Source organism: Orcinus orca, chromosome 1 (assembly GCF_937001465.1).
Source record: "Orcinus orca chromosome 1, mOrcOrc1.1, whole genome shotgun sequence".
NCBI lineage: Eukaryota > Metazoa > Chordata > Mammalia > Artiodactyla > Delphinidae > Orcinus > Orcinus orca.
In genome coordinates this window covers 131,755,861-131,776,413 of record NC_064559.1, presented here as the reverse complement: position 1 = coordinate 131,776,413, position 20,553 = coordinate 131,755,861, and the positions used below count along the sequence as shown (strand labels likewise).

The following is a 20,553-nucleotide window of genomic DNA, read 5'->3' as shown; positions in this document are numbered from 1 at the left end:
GAACTCGCAAACTGATGGAAGGATAGGCACTTAAACAACTATGCAAAATACAAGTTAGACTATGATGAATACTAGCATTAAGTTCCATGTCAGTCTTATTTACCTTTGCAGCACCAGCCTTAGGGCAATGCCTAGCAGACATTAGGCACTCAGTATATATTGATAGGTAAATAAAGGAGTGAATAAGTATAATTTATAATTCAGGTTTATACGTGGAATCACAGAAGTTAAAACAATTGATTCTGATTGGAAGGATAAGAGAAGTGATGTGAGATGAACCTGAAAATAGAGGACAATTTCAAAATAAAAAAGTGACTTTTAAATGTGACCAGGGACCTGGAGTCTGGGCAGTGCCAATATTCTCTTGTAACTGGAATAATGAGAGAAGATAAGTCTGGGGAGAGGCTAAGGCCAGATTGGGAGGGATCTTAACTGACTGTCTCAAGAAGTTTGATTTTTTTTTTAACAAGTGGTAAGTGAGTATAACTGAGGAATAAGCTCTTCATACTATGCCTCTCCCTCTCCTACAATATTTTATTTTGATTTTATAGCTCTAATCAGTTCCTTGTAAGCTTTGTGAATGCTTGGTTTTTCCTTTCAAGACAGATATAAAGATGAACATCAAAACAACCAAACTTACGAGCCTTTTGGCATTGTGGTGATTATAATGAAAATTTGAAATTTTGTCTTTCTTTGTGGATATTCAAATTTTAGGAAACCTTAATTTAATATATTCTTCATATTTTACTATAGAAATAAAATATATTTTGCTACATTAATAAAAATAGAATATTTAAAAATTTTAAAATTAAAATATGTTATCCAAAACAAATGAAAGAAAGATTGAGAAATCTTCTTAAGTCTTCTTTGGCTCTAATTCAGTTAAACAACATGTTTCATGGCAGGCACTTTACTCTATCAATAATATGCCTAACACTGTCATATACAAAGGGAGATAAGAAAGTGCTGCATTGGACTATATATGGAGAATTTTTTTTTTAATTTTAATATAAGGGACTTTGAGCTTTTTCTCCTTCTTGCTCACTATGCAGCAGTTCAGTAAGAAGTGGCTACTCCCTCCTACCAAGTACAAACCGTTGCTTTTGGGAGGAAGAGAGAGAAGGGTAGAGGAGTTAGTAGAAGAGAGAAAGTTTTTAGAAAAGTTAGGGCTTCTAATTACTTGAACTATTTCAAAACAAGATTAAATTTTTCTGTTTCAAAATGTTTTGTTTTGTTTATGGTTTCCTTTGCTGTGCAAAAGCATTTAAGTTTAGGTCTCATTTGTTTATTTTTGTTTTTATTTCCATTTCTCTAGGAGGTGGGTCAAAAAGGATCTTACTGTGATTTATGTCATAGAGTGTTCTGCCTATGTTTTCCTCTAAGAGTTTTATAGTGTCTAGCCTTACATTTAGGTCTTTAATCAATTTTGAGTTTATTTTTGTGTATGGTATTAGGGAGTGTTCTAATTTCATCTTTTTACATGTAGCTGTCCAGTTTTCCCAGAACCACTTATTGAAGAGGCTGTCTTTTCTCCATTGTATATCCTTGCCTCCTTTATCAAAGATAAGGTGACCATATGTGCATGGGTTTATCTCTGGGCTTTCTATCCTGTTCCATTGATCTATATTTCTGCTTTTGTGCCAGTACCATACTGTCTTGATTACTGTAGCTTTGTAGTACAGTCTGAAGTCAGGGAGCCTGCTCCTCCAGCTCCATTTTTCTTTTTCAAGATTGCTTTGGCTATTTGGGGTTTTTTGTGTTTCCATACAAATTGTGAAATTTTTTGTTCTAGTTCTGTGAAAAATGCCATTGGTAGTTTGATAGGGATTGCATTGAATCTGTAGATTGCTTTGGGTAGTATAGTCATTTTCACAATGTTGCTTCTTCCAATCCAAGAACATGGTATATCTCTCCATCTGTTTGTGTCATCTTTAATTTCTTTCATCAGTGTCTTATAGTTTTCTGCATACAGGTATTTTTTCTCCTTGGGTAGGTTTATTCCTAGGTATTTTATTCTTTTTGTTGCACTGGTAAATGGGAGTGTTTCCTTAATTTCTCTTTCAGATTTTTCATCATTAGTGTATAGGAATGCCAGAGATTTCTGTGCATTAATTTTGTATCCTGCTACTTTACCAAATTCATTGATTAGCTCTAGTAGTTTTCTGGTAGCATCTTTAGGATTCTCTATGTATAGTATCATGTCATCTGCAAACAGTGACAGTTTTACTTCTTTTCCAATTGGATTCCTTTTATTTCTTTTTCTTCTCTGATTGCTGTGGCTAAAACTTCCAAAAGACAACCCTCAGAATGGGAGAAAATATTTGCAAATGAAGCAACTGACAAAGGATTAATCTCCAAAAATATACAAGCAGTTCATGCAGCTCAATATCAGAAAAACAAACAACCCAATCTAGAAATGGGCAGAAGACCTAAATAGACATTTCTCCAAAGAAGATATACAGATTGCCAACAAACACATGAAAGGATGCTCAACATCACTAATCATTAGACAAATGCAAATCAAAACTACAATGAGGTATTGCCTCACACGGGTCAGAATGGCCACCATCAAAAAATCTACAAACAATAAATGCTGAAGAGGGTGTGGAGAAAAGGGAACCCTCCTACACTGTTGGTGGGAATGTAAATTGATACAGCCACTATGGAGAACAGTATGGAGGTTCCTTTAAAAACTAAAAATAGAACTACCGTATGACCCAGCAATCCCACTACTGGGCATATACCCCAAGAAAACCATAAATCAGAAAGAGTCATGTACCACAATGTTCACTGCAGCACTATTTACGATAGCCAGGACATGGAAGCAACCTAAGTGTCCATCAACAGATGAATGAATAAAGAAGATGTGGCACATATATACAATGGAATATTACTCAGCCATAAAAAGAAATGAAATTGAGTTATTTATAGTGAGGTGGATGGACATAGAATCTGTCATACAGAATGAAATAAGTCAGAAAGAGAAAAACAAATACCGTATGCTAACACATATATATGGAATCTGAAAAAAAGAAATGGTTCTGAAGAACCTAAGAGCAGGACAGGAATAAAGACGCAGACGTAGAGAATGGACTTAAGGACACGGGGAGGGGGAAGGGTAAGCTGGGACGAAGTTAGAGAGTGGCATTGATATATATACACTACCAAATGTAAAACTGATAGCTAGTGGGAAGCAGCCGCATAGCACAGGGAGATCAGCTCGGTGATTTGTGACCACATAGAGGGGTGGGATAAGGAGGGTAGGAGGAAGATGCAAGAGGGAGGGGATATGGGGATATAGGTATACGTATAGCTGATTCACTTTGTTATACAGCAGAAACTAACACAATAATGTAAAGCAATTATACTCCAATAAAGATGTTTTTAAAAAAAAGGTTTGTTTAAGCCTTTTTTTAAAAACAAATTATGAATAGTTTTTAAATATAGGAAAATTAAAACAAAAATAGGCATGGGGGATAGTCAGTAGCGTAAAACTAAAGTTGTATATATATTATGCTTTTAGTCCTAAGGCCAAAAGATAATTGAAGGCCTATTTAATTAACACAATATCAAAAGAATTAAATAGTATGAGTCATAGTGTTTATTCAGTATATGGTGTTAGGACAACAACAGGAAGCTTGCTGGAAAAAATTTAAGTTGGATCTATACATCACATCCTGGTATGCCAGTATACATTCCAAATGGATCAAAGATTTACAAGTAAAGAAAATGAAACCTAAAACACTACAGTTAAGTCCTGGGAGAATTAGTTTATAACCTCATCAGTGGAGTGGGGATACAAAATTTAGAAGCCATAAAAGAATTTGGTTACATAAAAATGCAAAATTTCTATATAGTAAAAATTACCATAAGCAAAGTCAGAAAACAAATGACAGTTCATATCATACTCTTATTCTAATTTTTCTAATATAGAGAGTTCCTACAAGTTGATTTTTAAAAAATAGCTAAATGGTAGGGTAAGACTAGATAGTTCACTTAGAAAATACAGATGCCTCTTAATTTGATGAACAAATCTTCAACTTCATTTATTTAAGAGAAATGGACATTAAAATTACCATGTCAGACTGTTTTGTACCTTTTAGTATGGGGGAAAAAAAGGAAATTTGTACTATTTTAACAAGGATGTAGGGAATAAGTACTCCTATTCACTCCTGGGAAGGGTATAAATTAGCACAACTTTTGCTGTGTTTTTTAAACTTTTTTGACTGACCCAGAGCAAGTTCTTTTTATGTTATAACCCAGTTTACTCACACATGTAGAACTGAAACAAGTTTCAAAAAAAGAATACTTACCATATTCCATATGATGTTCTGATATTTTCTGTTTTTCTCTTTTCTATCTCTTTCTTGTTTTGTCTTCTAATGCTGATTGTAAGCCACTAAATATATTTCTCTAGGTTGCTAGGGGAGAAAACTACAGTTTGGAAAACAGTGCTCCGTTGAATATATGTTGGCAATGTTTTGTATCCTCCTGGTGCCCCACCTCATATCCTTTGACCCATGTATGTACTCCAACCATTGCTGCAGCATCCAGCTGCACACAGATGTAATCTGACAGCACTTTCCCTCAGCCACATCACACGTATTTCTCACTTTCTGTCCTGAGGCTTCACTGCTGTTCTACCCAGGGTACCTACAGCTCTTCAAACCTGGAAGTGAAAGGGAATTAATATCCCAGGGGACAAACCTTGACCAATGGGAGATTGGTCAGTGATTAACCAGTGATTAAATGTTTCCCTGATCTATCCCTTGGGTGAATAATTCAAATTGTATTCTCTGTGGCTCTTCAGAGGGCCCCCAACAAGATTGATCCCCAGTTGCTTACAATAGCAAATGCTATATCATTGTTTCTCAAACTTAAATGTATACACACAACACTCCAGGACTGGGTATTCCCTGGTGGTGGTCCAGTGGTTAGGACTCAGTGCTTCCACTGCAGGGGGCACAGGGTTCAATCCCCGGTTGGGCAACTAAGATCCCGCATGCCGTGTGGTATGGCAAAAACAAAAAACACTTCAGGATCTTGGTTGAATGTAGGTTCTAATTCAGTAAATCAGAGGCGGAACCTGAGATTCTACACTTCTAACAAGCTCTAGGTAATGGTAGCTGCGGATCACACTTTGAGTAGCAAGGAGCTGGAAAACATACCCTCCACTGGCTTTCCCTCCTTCCCTGTTTCACTCTTGGGTCATCTTGGGATCACTTGCGTACAAGCCTATTTCTCAGGCTCAGTTATTAGGCAGAACCCAGGATAAGACAAGTAGTATTGACCCAGCAATTTTATTTCTAGGAATTTATCCTATAGATATATTCACATATGTGTGAAATAATGTTATCTACAAGGTCATTCATTACAACACTGTAATAACAAAAACTGGAAAGAAATAAACATCTACAAGTAGAGGACTGGTTGTATGACTTCTGATATATCCATATTATGGGCTATTCCATAGCTATTAAAACAATAATAAGGCTCTTTATATTGTGATAAGAAAAATATTCAAGGTATATGCTAAGTATAAAAGGTAAAGTACAGAGTACTGTGCATATTAATGCCTCCATTTGAGTAAAATAAGGGAAAAATTACTTTTTTTGTTTGTATATGCATAAAATAACTCTGGAAAAATACAGAAAATAAATAATATTGATTGGGACAAGGGAAAATAGGTGGCCAGGGACAGGAAGGAGTGGGTGACTTTTCTTAGTAATGCCTTTTATATAGTTTTGAAATTTGAACCATGTGTTAACTATTGAATTTAAAATTTTATGTGTTTTTATATACGGAATCTAAAAGAAAAAATTTTTAATGGTTCTGAAGAACCTAGGGGCAGGACAGGAATAAAGACGCAGACATAAAGAATGGACTTGAGGACACGGGGAGGGGGAAGGGTAAGCTGGGATGAAGTGAGAGAGTGGCATGGACATATATACACTACCAAATGTAAAATAGCTAGTGGGAAGCAGCCGCATAGCACAGGGAGATCAGCTCCCTGCTTTGTGTCCACCTAGAAGGGTGGGATAGGGAGGGTGGGAGGGAGACACAAGAAGGAGAAGATATGGGAATATATGTATACGTATAGCTGATTCACTTTGTTATACAGCAGAAACTAACACACCATTGTAAAGCAATTATACTCCAATAAAGATGTTAAAAAAATAAAATAAAATTTTATGTGTTTGATCTAGAAGTATATTACATTTTCTTCCTTCTTTGAACCTTAAGCTACTCTTAACATTTAATGTTATCATATATTCAGATCAGTATGGAATTAAGATCACATACCATCTGTTATCATTATGTCCATGTTTTAGTTTTCCAATAGATTTCAAGCTAAATTATGACAGCTATACATCTGTATTTTTTAAAAGATATTGCTTGTAAGCTGGCCATTTGCTGTTTGAGGAGAGACAGGTTGATTGGCAATTCTACTGAGTTATTGCTTTTATGATTTTCTTCCTGAGCTTAAATAAAGTTAATAATACCAAAAAAAAAAAAAAGATATTGCTGTCAGAGCACATAACATTATGTTTATAGTAAGCACTTTGTAGATACCTGCCAAGATATTTGAATACTCTACATTTGTCTCTAATACCAGAACAATGCCTATTAGTAGAGCAAATTGGGTTTATTGCCTAAAACTCTTAGTAACTGCACAGTTACTCAGGAAGTTACCAGAGGAGGAAAGGATAATGGTAAATTATAGTAAAAATGTAAAAAAACTTTTTAAAGACTCAAATTATAGCAAAGTATGATTTTTTTACTCAAATAAATAAAGCAGGGGAAGTATAGAATACTTTTCAGAAGAATTCTTGGTAAATGGGTAAAATTTTTAAAGTTTTGATGTTCAAGGATTAAACTTAATTTAGCTTATGAATTCACTTACAAACTCTCAGTCTCTGTTGATGCTCAGAGATCAACAGATGTGTCTACTGTGACTCAGTTCTGTACTAGGACCTGTGGTTACAACGGTGAGCCAAAACAGACATGGTTTCACATGCAGTAAACATACAGCCTAGTGAGAGAGATGGGTATTAATCAAGTAGTTATTTCATGATTGAATAATTACAAATGAAGTAAGTGCTCTAAAGAGAAGGGATAGGCTCTCTGATGGCATGTGTAAAAGGAATCTGAAGTAGGTATAGAGATCAGAGAAGACTCTGCTTGAGGATCAAGCACTGTCATTTCCAGATTTACTAGTTATTTATTGCTGTGTAACAAACCACCCCAAAACTAAGTTGCTTTAAACTAAAATTTATTCTCTGTGGATTTACTGGGTGATTCTTCTGCTTATCTTGCCTGAGCTCAGTCCTGCAGCTGCTTTCAGCTGGTGGCTAAGTTGGAGGCTGGGCCTCCCACTCCCTGTGTACTTTCTTACCAGGCTTCTTCATGGCTTCATGGTCCCAGAACCAAGAGGGTAAAGATAGAGGCTGCAAGGCTACTTGAGGCCTATGCTCTGAAACTTGCACAATACCACTGCTTGTGCAAGCAAGTGAACAGGCCAGTTTAGATTCAAGGGATGAGGAAATAGAGTCCACCTCTTGATGAATTGAGCTACACAGAATTTGTGGCCATTTTTTTCAATCTACTACAATCGATCAGATAACTATTTATTCAATAAATCATTATTTCCTAAGGATCGTTTTAAGAATTAGAAATCAAACATGAATAAAATATAGTAATTTTAAGTTGCCATTTTTTCCTTTTCCTTAGAGCACATGGTATTTGTGAATTGTCATTTCATTTTTATTTATTTATTTATTTATTTATTTATTTTGTGGTACGTGGGCCTCTCACTGTTGTGGCCTCTCCCATTGCGGAGCACAGGCTCCGGATGCGCAGGCTCAGCGGCCATGGCTCACGGGCCTAGCCGCTGCGCGGCATGTGGGATCTTCCCGGACCGGGGCACGAACCCGTGTCCCCTGCATCAGCAGGCGGACTCTCAACCACTGCGCCACCAGGGAAGCCCTGTCATTTCATTTTTTATAGAGATCAGTATTCGTGAACATTTTTTCCTATGGTATAAAAATGAATCATTATTAAATAAATAATATAATATAAAAAGAAGAGTCTTACCTAATTAGAAAGGAAGAAAAAGTCACTGGGGATTATAAGTCAATTTTAGCCTTTCTAAATTTGTAATAACATGTATTTTATAGTCAGAAAAGAATTAAGGCTATGTCAGTGTAGCCATGCAGTTATGAATGATATCTATAAGCACAAAAATTAATTCAGTAGTGAAAAATCTCAGGGAAGTCAAGCTTTTCTTTGTAGTTATAACTTTGCTCTCATGTTTGTTGTAGCTGTCTTTTAAAGGTGATTTGTTTCCAGCTCAAAGTTTGCCCTTTGGGATAATTTTGAATGAATTAATAAATATGTAAAGCTAATGACAAAGATATTAGCTACCTGGAATTTTGGTTTTTGCAGGCAGTGTCACAAGAAAACAAAAGTATTTAATTTGCTTGGAAAGTTATTTTTATGAGCAGTAATCTAACTTTTTTCCCCAATATTTTCAAAATTATAAGAATGATAAGAATGCTGCTTTTCTTCTGATGGAAAGTGACAGGCTAATCATCAGTTTACCCAGAGTGAAGTGGACAGAAGCAGCACTGACCATGGCATCTCAGCTTCAAGAAGAATGTATTGCATTTATTATAGAAAACTTCTCCAAGATCATTCAAAGTGAAAATTTTGCTCTCCTCTTACAGGTACTGCATCTAAAATTATATCCTATATTTAGTCCCATCTTTGTGTTCTGATTATAATTATGTAAGTTTTCAAATTCAGGTTGCCTTTGATTAAATTAGTATGACTTAAATAAATTCCATAGCAGATGGCATGTTTGCATAGCATTTAGGGCAGTGATGGACAGGATTTTTGTCTCATAAGATAATGAAGGGAGGAGGGGACAGGTTGAGTGCCCTGGCAAGGCACAGTGTAACTCTGGCAACTCCAGCCCTCAATCGGCATAAGCCATATTTTAGAAATTGAAGTCATAAAGATATTGTTTTGGTCAGTAATACAATTATGGTTCATGCAAAATTCTCTGTCTTACTGGGACCCACTTTCTCTAAATTTAGTTACTTAATAAAGAACTTTTATAACTTATTTCTAGGCTCTGTTTTAGGACTATTTTGGCTATTAAGAACTGTGTGTGTGTGCCGATATTTTTAACAGAGGAAAGGGATTAGTATAATATTTATTATTATAATGATAATAATTATTATTATTAACAGAGGAAATAAGATTTCTGATTGACTTCATATAGCCAGTTATGATGAATGGTCTGCTGTTATGCCAGACTTTCACATTTCTTACACATTTACATATATTCCTATTAAATATCAATTTCTGTGTTCTATAGTCACAAGCAATGAGTAGCACATCTGATCTGCTGGACAAAATTTTAAAAGCAATTGAAGAAAACATTACCACGGAGAATAGTTGCTCTCTTCTTACAGCTCTGGACACGTTACTGAACTCTGACAGTACAAAGGAAATGGTATTTGATGTAATAAAATTCATTAAAATGATAGAATAAACTGTTTTAAGATTTTTAAATATATACACGAATGATAGAATATTTAAACAGTTTTAAGATTTTTAAATATATACACGTTTTAAATGTTGCATGTTTCATTGAAACTAAGTGTTTGATACCTGGAGGTTGGTTACAGTCTCTACTTCTGTGTATATTTGGAATTTTTCATAATACAAAATTTTAAAAATTTCATTTACCTCCAAATACACTTATTATAAAAGTTTAGAATTTGGAAGTTTGGCTGGCTAATTCTAAACATAGTTTGGTACTTAGCAATATTAATTGGTACAGCATAAGTTTAGTATTTCTCCCCAGTCACTACATTAAATTTCCTAAATATAAAACTTAAAGAATTTTAAAGAATGTTTTACAGTTTTAATCATCAGTGTCTTTTAATTTTATAATATGTTCTTAATTTTTGTCTTAAGAAAAAAATCATTTAAAATTGGATTGAGAAAAAGCAAAATTAAAATATATCTTATTTTTAAATGCAATTAATCAATGGTAATTAATAAGCTAATTGCAAATTATTGACATTTTTTATTTGTTCAACAAGAATGACAAAAAATTTCATCATATTTATTATTACTGCATAGAGTATTTGACCTTGTAATGTCATAGCTGATTTGAAAAGGCTGTGGAAGGTTTTTACGTAAAGGCCATTGGTGGTTTAAAACAGTGTTTGGTTAAAAGGATAATGCTGAAAGGATAAGGTTCATGTTCACTATAAAATTCTGTTGTTAAAGAGCAAGGCTTCATAAATAACTTGTACCCGACGATCTTAAAAATCTAAGTGATGACATCATTGATCTAGCTTAGGAGTAAGTAGATTCGGAAGGGAATAATGACTGGTTGCTATGACAATGTGGCTCTGACCAGCTGCTGATTTGTTGCTTGAACACAGGGTTTTACGTGCAAGATCCAGGCTCTGCGTGATAAGCTGTGGATCTTCCTGGTTCAGTCTTTCTATGCTGTTCGTCACACAGAAAGCTGGAAGCTGATGAGCACAGATGATCAACAGAAAATCCAAGCAGGTATATTAGCCTTGAGATTTTTTATTCTTATAATTGTGACAAGAGATATTTTAAAGGGATTCTAATAAGTGATAGGATTAACGTTTGTTTGCTTCTGTTTGCTTGCTAATTGAAACTGGTGCTGGTATGTTTAGGCAGTTTTAATAAATCATGCTTTTTTTCTGTCCTTAGAAAATGAAACTCATTTCCTTATATATACATATATAATTCTACTTTATCTTAGCAACTTTATATTCTAGCCAAATTTGCTTAAAAGCATTCTTTTAGATAGATTTAGAAGTATAGGAAAATGTAACCCATATAGAATAGATTACCAAACATACTTTCTCTCCCTTTTAAAATATATTTTTCCATAAAGCTTTCCCATCTTTTGCATAAGATACTCTTTCTTGTGGTTTTGCCTAGATTAGATGGCTTTATTCCATGATCGATTGGTTCAGTGATACGATGTGTGCTATTGCGGAGTGTCCCTCAGGAGCCGCACAGTGCTCTTTGACATTTAATAGGTACCATTTGAAATATTAGCATTAAACAAAAGATTTATACTGCTCAGAATGTGTGTTTGTTTCAAAAATGTTAAAATAAAAAATTGAGGGTGTGGAACTAAAAATGGCTTCATCACTATTTTTGGGTTAAAGCAGGTACCTTAGGAAAAATATTGACAGATTCAGTAAGTATACTTTTAAAAACATTTTAAATTAAGAGACTATATTTTATGAAGCAATATTTCTGTCCTATAAAACATGGAGACCATATGTGATATAATATATTCTTGATAGTACATGGATATGTTAAATTCTTTAATGATTTAATCAAAATATGATTTGCTCTGTCTTGCATTAAAAGCATAACACGATGGTGTAGCCAGATGTGATCTCAAGAGCACTTTTCAAAGAAATTCCAACAAAATAATAAAACAACAAAATCCATGAAACAACAAAAGTCATGAGAAGGTCTTTAGAAATTGGAATTTTTTTCCTTGTGACTATTTCTGTACTGATTTTTAGATGACAGTTCATCTGTACTATACAGTGTAAAAAACTAAGATCAGCATTCCATGAGTAGGTGTCATTCAACTCTCTTCTGATTGGGAGTAAAGTTTGCTCTTCTCCATTTTTAGAGGATATCATAGTTAAGTTGGGTCCCGAACAATGTTCTTTATCTTAATTCTTCAAAGTGCTAATTTAAAATACATGTAGGGGCTTCCCAGGTGGCACAGTGGTTGAGAGTCCGCCTGCCGATGCAGGGGACATGGGTTCGTGCCCCGGTCCGGGAGGATCAATCCCACATGCCGCGGAGCGGCTGGGCCCGTGAGCCACGGCCACTGGGCCTGCGCGTACGGAGCCTGTGCTCCGCAGCGGGAGAGGCCACAACAGTGAGAGGCCCGCGTACCGCAAAAAATAAATTAATTAATTAAATAAAATACATGTAAATACATACATATATATACACATATCTAAAACAAAATATTATTGGTAATCCAACTAATTGTCAAAAAGAACTTTTCAATCTATTACATTCTATCTGTGTAAAAATAATTTTTAAAATCTTAAATATGTTGAATTATAATGAGTCCTGACTTATGCATAATTATTGCATTGGGAAATCCCAGATAAAGGAGTAATTCTAGGTTGTCTTTGTTATAACATTTCTTACGTTCTAGTTTGAGTTACTGATCTTTGGGAGAAATCTTGTATTAATTTCCACCTGTATATTTTTGTGCAGTCATTTGCTAACCACAAACCAATCCTTGTAATGCTATTTCTAGGATCCTGCTTTGTCTTATAACATAGTTCCTATAGAATAGAAATAGTAGAAGGTGCATGGTAGGGTTACAGATAATTTGGTTACAGATAATTTGGTTACAGATAATTTGATGTAATTTTTGGTTACAGATAATTTGATGTATTTTTCATCAGCTGTTTTAATAAAAATAAAATAAATTTTGGAAAATATATGTATATATTTCTTCAAAATATATTTTAAAGCTACATAACCTTCAAAGGGAACAAATACATTAGCTAAACTATATTTATGGCTCTCATACCATTATTCCTATATATTTCCCTGACGTCATTTAAATTCTTATTTGAAGAACATAAACCGAGTTCCCCAATAATTCCCATATAAACCTAATCTATAAAATGAATATTTTATGTAATTCTAAAAAGAATGATATAGGTTTAAGGATTGTCTCTTGTTTTATTTTCAACAAAACCTTACCTTTTTTCTCTTTACTCCTTCCTCAGGACATACCTGCAAAATCAGAAAAATTTTAAGAGTATTTTAATATTTTTTAGGATAGAAATTTTCTCCCATTGAATAGTTTATAAAATATTACATCTCCAAATATCTCAATATTACATTTCAAAAACTCTGTAATTTTTTGAAATTTGGAAAACTAGCTAAAAAGGTTATCTCTAAAATTTCAAGCTTGAGAAAATTCTAAGTTTTTATAAATGTATAAATCTTCTCTGTGAGACTGTACATTTCTAATTCATTAATTTTAATAACATAAAATCCATAGGGACAAGAAAATAAGATTCAAAATGAAGTTCTTTAAGAAAAATTCTAGAATAGGGAATTATTTATGTGTACTAGATTGGTTTCAACTTTTTAAAAGTTATTTCCATCAAAATGTAATCTTTTTCTGCTAATATACTATTTTCCCTCTACTTCTATGGTAATAATAGTGCTTCCTGTAAAATTAGATTGCTTTTTTTTTTCCTACAGCTGCATTTGACAAAGGTGATGACCGAAGACTTGGCAAAAAGCCTATATTCAGCAGCTCTCAGGTAAACTTTTACAATTTTACAGGCCCAGATGAAACAAGATAACAAGTAATTTAAATTTTATCATTTTATATTTCAGAATAATTTTTAAAAATCTGTTCTTTCATTAACTAAAGCTGTTTCTGGATGGAAATAATTTTGCGTCTCATTTTTAATCAAGTGAACATTTTGTAAATTTTTAAATGATATGCATTTTTTATATCCAGCTGGTATGGGAAGTGAAATATTGTCTACCATTTTTATTTCCTTGAAAACCTTTTTGGCAACTAGCATGTTGGAACTATTCCAGATCAGAAATTGTCTAGAATTCTAGATCTAGTTCCATGTCTGTTTTTCTAATTAACCTACTTTTTACAAAAGAAGATTTTAGTTGTCCCAGTTTTCTCTATACTAAGATTTTAATCCACATAATAGATTTTTGGTGTGAAAAAGACAGTTAATACCAAGAGTACAGTTGTGTTCACTTTAAAAGTTACTTGGTGTACTTATATGAGTTAACTAAAAATAGTCAAACTCTTAAAAACTAAGTAGAGTGGTGGCTGCCAGGGGCTGGGGAGATAAGGAAAAGGGGAATAATTGTTCAATGGGGATAGAGTTTCAGTTTTGCAAGATGAGACCGTTCTAGATATCTGTTGCACAACAAGGCGCATATAGTCAACCTGACTGTACTGCCCACTTAAAAATGGTTAAGATGGTAAATTTTATGTTATTTTTTAGTGCGCGCACACACACACACACACACACAACACACACGTTACTTGGTATATTCATTATAACATGAAATACATTTTTCTTCCCCTAAAATGTTATTAATGATAATTAGAGTTCCAATCTAGCTAACTTAAAAATGGTCACTTAATAATACATTTGAAGCATAAAATTATACTAACCTAGGCACACATTACAGTGATATGGAGACATACACTGAGAGTTCCAGTTTGGAATGCAAAGAATATATTGCCCTTGCAAGAGTGGAATTGGGAATCTTCCTTATCAGCCAGTAGGTAGGAACTCACACAACTCCAAGCCACAACCAAGAGCTCTGATGGCTTGAGGCAGAGGTCAAGCTCTAAATGTCTTGGGTGAGAAACTGTGAGACGCTGGAGCTTTTTGCTAGTAAACCTCCTAGGACTATTTCCCTAAGTGTGTTCCATAATATACTAGCTTCATCATATGTTCTACCTAAGAACATCTAGTGTCAACTAAGGTTGAGAATTGCTACACACCATAGCTCCTCTTAGACACTAACGATGCACATCAGCACCTAAAAGCTCTGAGAAACACTACAGTAAAGAACACTTTTGAATTTTGTTTTCCCCAAGATTTCCTCAAATTTTATAACCATGGAACACCACTAGACTCCCTCTTGACCCCTTTTAAGCATGTTGTACAGTTCCACAGAACATATGTTAGCAAATGGCACCTTAGAACACTTTTTCTATGTACTATGTTCCCTTTCACCCTATGTGTTTGTGTGTGTGTATGTGTGTGTGTGTGTGTGTGTTTTAAGGCCACCATGATTTAGCCTACCTGCCTTTCTTTCCCCTGTTCTATCTACTAACTGCTATCAACCAGGCTTTTCCTCCTTCCTTGCCTTACAGCAAAACAAAATCTCATTTCCCTTCCTCAGTTCCTGACTTTCAGGTTGTCCAAGGGTTTATACTGTTAACCACAATGGGAAGGAAACAGGCTAATATGTTTTCCTTAGAAAGGCAGCATTGTACTGAAATGGGTGCTGGACATAAAATCGTAAGAGTTCAGATCTTGACTTTATTATCTTTGTCATCTGTGAGTCTTAGTTTGCTTATCTGTAGAATGGAGTAATAAAACCTAGCCGGGATTATTGTGAAAATTAAGTGAGATAATTTATGTGCAATTGTCTAGTATGTAGTAAGTCCTCAATAACTGTGGTATGAATAAGTGTGTCTTCCAAAATGAGATGAGATCTTTTAGAGGTGGGAGAAAGTTGATGAGATAAAATAGAAACGTTTAAGAAGAGTGCTGGTACCAAAATACTTAAGACTAAAATTATACGATGTCTGGGATTTGCTTCAAAATAAAATGGTGGTAGTTATATATGAAACAGAATTGGCCAAGAGGTGATAGTTGTTAAAGCTGGGTAGTAGGTATGTGGGGATTCATGATACTGTTCTGTCTTCTTTGATTATGTTTAAATTTTTCTATAATAAAAAGTAAAACAAAATAATACCAACAAAAAGGAATAGTACTAGACCTGAAAGTGTGTCCAAGAGGAATGCTTTATTTTATTTTTTATTTTTGGCTGCGTTGGGTCTTTGTTGCTGCGCACAGGCTTTCGCTAGTTGCGGTGAGCGGGGCTACTGTTTGTTGTGGTGTGCGGGCTTCTCATTGCATTGGCTTCTCTTGTTGCAGAGCATGGGCTCTAGGTGCGCACGCTTCAGTAGTTGCAGCACATGGGCTCAGTAGTTGTGGCTAGTGGGCTCTAGGGCTCACGGGCTTCAGTAGTTGTGGCTTGTGGGCTCTAGAGCACAGGCTCAGTAGCTGTGGTACACAGGCTTAGTTGCTCCACCCCATGTGGGATCTTACCGGACCAGGGATCAAACCCATGTCCCCTACATTAGCAGGCAGATTCTTAACCACTGTGCCACCAGGGAAGTCCCAAGAGGAGGGCTTTAGAGTGTTACTCTTTTTTCTTTATCTTTGTCAATAGCATGTGGTGACCATTCCCAACTGGTCAGTTGTATATAAGAAACATACATAAACTTTGTAGATGTAAGTCATAGATTGCCTAAAAATGCATATACGTTGAATCCTCACCATGGTATACTATGTTAATGTGAAATTTCTAAAGGGGTAGAGCACCCCATATACTACATAGATCTCACCCATAGCATGATGCTTTAAAGTAGATAGATTCAAGGATAGAGTGAATTAAGAAGGATTAGTTTTAAGGGTGGGAAGAGGTCTAACATCAGAGTCTTCCTGGTTTTAGGTATTAAAAATAGAGAAATGGTTTTTTTGTTTGCCTGTTTGTTTTTGCGGTATGTGGGCCTCTCACTGTTGTGGCCTCTCCCGTTGCGGAGCACAGGTTCCGGACGCGCAGGCTCAGCGGCCATGGCTCACGGGCCTAGCCACTCCGCGGCATGTGGGATCTTCCCAGACCGGGGCACGAACCCGTGTCCCCTGCATCGGCAGGTGGACTCTCAACCACTGCGCCACCAGGGAAGCCGAGAAATGTTATTTTTTTTGAGCTAAGATTTGATCTAGCCTATTTGGACCTAGCCTATTTGAACTTTATAAGTATTACAGAGAATCCTAGTACACAGCACTGAATGGGACCAGTCTCCACCCCTAGACATGAGTAATCTGAGGCCCAGAGATATTAGTAATGATTTCTTAAATATCCTATCTTCTATTCTTCAGTTAAAAGCAAAGCTAGAACAAGAATCTAATGATTCCTTTATTATTATACCTTGCTTTTGCTAAACTTAACTAGGTTATTTATTATGTATATACATATGTATGTGTGAATATAGACACACACATGTTTATGTTATTTTTATCTTAGACAAATTTTAATTGTAATTAGAAGCTTTCATATTTAGAAATAACTAGACCTTGAACTGTATATCAATATGTGCTCAGATTTGATAGCCATCATCACATGTTCTTGAGTACCCAGTATGTGATGGGCATGGTGCTAAGGGATACAAAGATGAAGACAACACAGACGCTGTCTCATACAGCTTCCAAAAGGGAGTATTTATATAACAAATGGCAATATATTCTTAAAAATTTATTCTGCAATTCCTACCAGTTTTTAAAATTTTGTTATTCCCTTCCATACAACGTTGTTCTAAGCAAAATTATAAAGTAGGTGCATTGTCTTTAGTGCCCTTCTACTTTCCCCTTTTTATCTATTTCACCTGTTTTTAGGACCCCTTTTCCTTTCTCCAGACAACCAGTACTGTATTACTATGTTGTGGTTTTTTTTTTTTTTTTTCTCAAAAACCAAACTTTTCAGGGACTTCCCTGGTGGTCCAGTGGTTAACACTCCGTGCTTCCAATGTAGGGGGCATGGGGTCGATCCCTGGTCAGGGAATAAGATCTCACGTGCCATGCTGCACAGCCAAAAAAATAAAAAAAGAAAACTTTTCAGGTGTAATGTGTTCTTTCCCAGGGGCTTCCCCCTCCCCACCCCCCCCACCCCCGCCCTTGCTTCCAGAGGATTAAATATTTAGTGATAAAATTTCTGGAATTTGGGATAGGATTGAAGAGAGAATTTTTGGTGAAAATCATTAACATACAGATGATTACCTGCTTAAAGCAGTAAATCCTGAGCTCAAGTCCTAGTTCAATCCCTTATCAGCATGTGGCCTTGGGTTACATACCTGCTTTAATCCCCAGTTTCTTGTTGAAGAAATGGAGATAACAACAGGAGCTGTCTCATAGAATTGTTGTGAGGATTAAGTGAGATGATACATGAAAAGCATCTGAGCACAGAACCTGGGAGTGGGCCCTCGAAAAATGTTGGATATTGCTATCATTCACCCAAGGCATCCTGACACCATTAAGTATTCATCTCTACCATAACTTCATAAAGTTAAATAGTATGCCTCTTAAAGTAGAATTTCCTGTTAATTTTGTATGTTTTATTTCAGATTTGATTAAGGTAATGTGATCAAAGACACATTCAAATGACCCCAGATCTTTCAAGTTTTAAGTGGCCCTAAATCATAATCTGAATTTTGCTGCTTTTTCCTCTTTGAAAAACTGGCTATTGAAACATAAAGTATTATGTCCAAGACTTCAGTCAAGTTACAGAGTATTTTTTTTCTTCTTTGTAGCAAAGGAGACAAGTTTCTGACCCTGGTGCTATAAAAAACAAATCTTGGAGAGAAAGTAACAAGAAAGAGTATTGGAGTTGTCCCTCTACGAATCAAAAGATGAAATCTGATGGATTAGGAGCGTCTGGACATTCATCAAGTACTAATAGAAATTCTATAAATAAAACTTTGAAGCATGATGATTTAAAGGAAAAGGATGGTACAAAAACCGCATCCAAGAGTACAAAAGAATTAAAAACTGTGGGAAAAAATGTTTCTGGAAAGCCCAAACCTATAATAAAGCCCAAAACAGAAAACGGTGATAATGCAAAGTCAGCAAACATGTCACCTAGACAAGTTGTGGAAAGATCAGCAGCAGCAGCAGCAAATGGACAGAAAAATTCAGTAAATGGAAAAGGAGTGAGAAATCAGGAAGGTCAAATTACAGGTGCCAGACCCAAGGTACTCACTGGGAACTTAAACGTGCATGCCAAAGCAAAGCCTTTGAAGAAAGTGACAGGCAAAGATTCTCCATGCCTCAGGATTTCAGGGCCCTCCAGCAGATCTACAAATTCAAGTATGGAATTACTGACTTCCACTGACTGTCTGGATGAACCAAAAGAAAATGGGTCAATAAAAGAGAAGCCTTCTGGTCATAAATTTTCCCTTTGTGACTCTCCAGGACAGACTGTGAAAAACAGTGTAGAAAGTATCAAAACTTCCACTGTAGGTGGGTTTTAACACTCTAATTTTTAATAGCTATTGAGGAGCTTTTTAGGAACAGTTAAAGTTCCTAGAAAAAAATGAACCTATGTTTCGACTTTTATTTAGTTTCAAATGCAAAAAGATTTTAGTAACATATATTCATGCAAACTGAGAAAAAACAGTTTTTCTCACCGTAACATTTAATTTTGTATATAGTGTATGACCAGTGAATTTATACATACTTATTACGTATTTATTCCTCAATCTCATGGCTCACTCTTCTTAATTTATAGCAGTAAAATCTCGACCTGTTTCAAAAGTTACCAATGGAACTTCCAATAAAAAAAGCATTCATGAACAAGAAACTAATATAAATAACAGGTAAGCATTCATTGTTTTACCTAGACATTAGCTTTCTCTGGAAGTTAATTATATACTAACTTCTAGCTAAATATTGTTAAAATATCTTTCCTTTGTTAGAAAATTTAGTATATTTACATAATGATATTTAAAAACTTTTCTTATTTATTATGTAAAATGACGATTGATACAAAATTGTAGAAGAATAATTTATACTTGTGGTACCTTATTATGCATTGCTTTACCATAGTTGATCTACAGTTTTATAAACTTAAACACTTAAGAACCTATGGTTTTTTCTATTTTCAGAAAAGAGATATATTTTTTATTTCTTTGAGAAAAAATACTTTTTTTGTTTTTTTTAATTGAAGTATAGTTGATTTACAGTATTGTGAAAAATATATTTCATGTATGGGTCTTTTAAAAAATTATGTTTTGGAATCTCAGTGTAATACTGAACGCAAATAATTTTTCTTAGTGTGCTAAAGAAGGTCACCAGCAAAGGATACAGTGATCCAGTACCACAGGCAATTTTAAAGAAAAGAGGAAATGGCAATGGATGTGGTACAGCTCAGCAGAGGACAAAGAATGCCACAGTTAATCTTGCTAAAACTCAAGGTAAAGTTGAAATACTCCCAGGTATTACTTCCTTGTTTAAATTGAATAAGCAGAACTCTGATTCTGGAACTTTAGCAACAAATAAGCAAAGTATAACGTGGTTTCACTCATTTTACATTCATTTCATATTTTAGAGATGAGATTTTATTCTTCCACTTTTCAGACAAGTATTTTGGTGTTTTGGGGTGTGAGTTTAGTTTTTATTTTCTTTTGTGAAAAAAATAATTAAGGGAGTCACTAGGTTATCTGCATTTCTGGTCCTTCTGTGTATTATACCTGTGCTTCTTCAAAGTTTCATTGATAAATATAAGAATTCCATCTGCAAAACCAACACTAAAGAGCTCTTTAAAAAGTAATGGTACAATCTAGAGAGCTGTAATACGTAGGGAGGAAGAATTTTCCCTCTGGGCTCTGTGCTATGCCTGTTGTTTTTCCATATTCTAATAAAGAGAAGAATACTGATCAGATTGCATAATTTGCTAATATAATAACTGATTTTAAAAATTAATTTGCTTTATGCATTAAGCATTCACATATGTAAGAGCAGTGTGTAAAATGCTAAAACCAATTTTGAGGTAGGTAATGAATTAATACTGAAAGTAAATTTAAAAGTAAGCCAGAGAAAAGTTATTCATGTTCTAGTGACAGCTAAAAATTAAACATTTAAAAAGATTTGATAA

At 34.8% G+C, this 20,553-nt stretch overlaps 1 protein-coding gene across 6 annotated transcripts in view; it reads left to right on the top strand.

The window, feature by feature from the left end:
- BTBD8 (BTB domain containing 8) overlaps positions 1-20,553 on the top strand; it is a 108,151-nt gene that overhangs the window by 65,516 nt on the left and 22,082 nt on the right. For all 6 annotated transcript variants that reach the window (XM_049714038.1, XM_033432672.2, XM_049714024.1 and 3 more), the window contains 7 exons: positions 8,544-8,726; positions 9,383-9,520; positions 10,464-10,593; positions 13,327-13,388; positions 18,212-18,920; positions 19,189-19,276; positions 19,734-19,873. In XM_049714038.1, the coding sequence (XP_049569995.1) occupies positions 8,544-8,726; positions 9,383-9,520; positions 10,464-10,593; positions 13,327-13,388; positions 18,212-18,920; positions 19,189-19,276; positions 19,734-19,873 (1,450 nt within the window). The remainder of the gene's footprint in view (positions 1-8,543; positions 8,727-9,382; positions 9,521-10,463; positions 10,594-13,326; positions 13,389-18,211; positions 18,921-19,188; positions 19,277-19,733; positions 19,874-20,553) is intronic.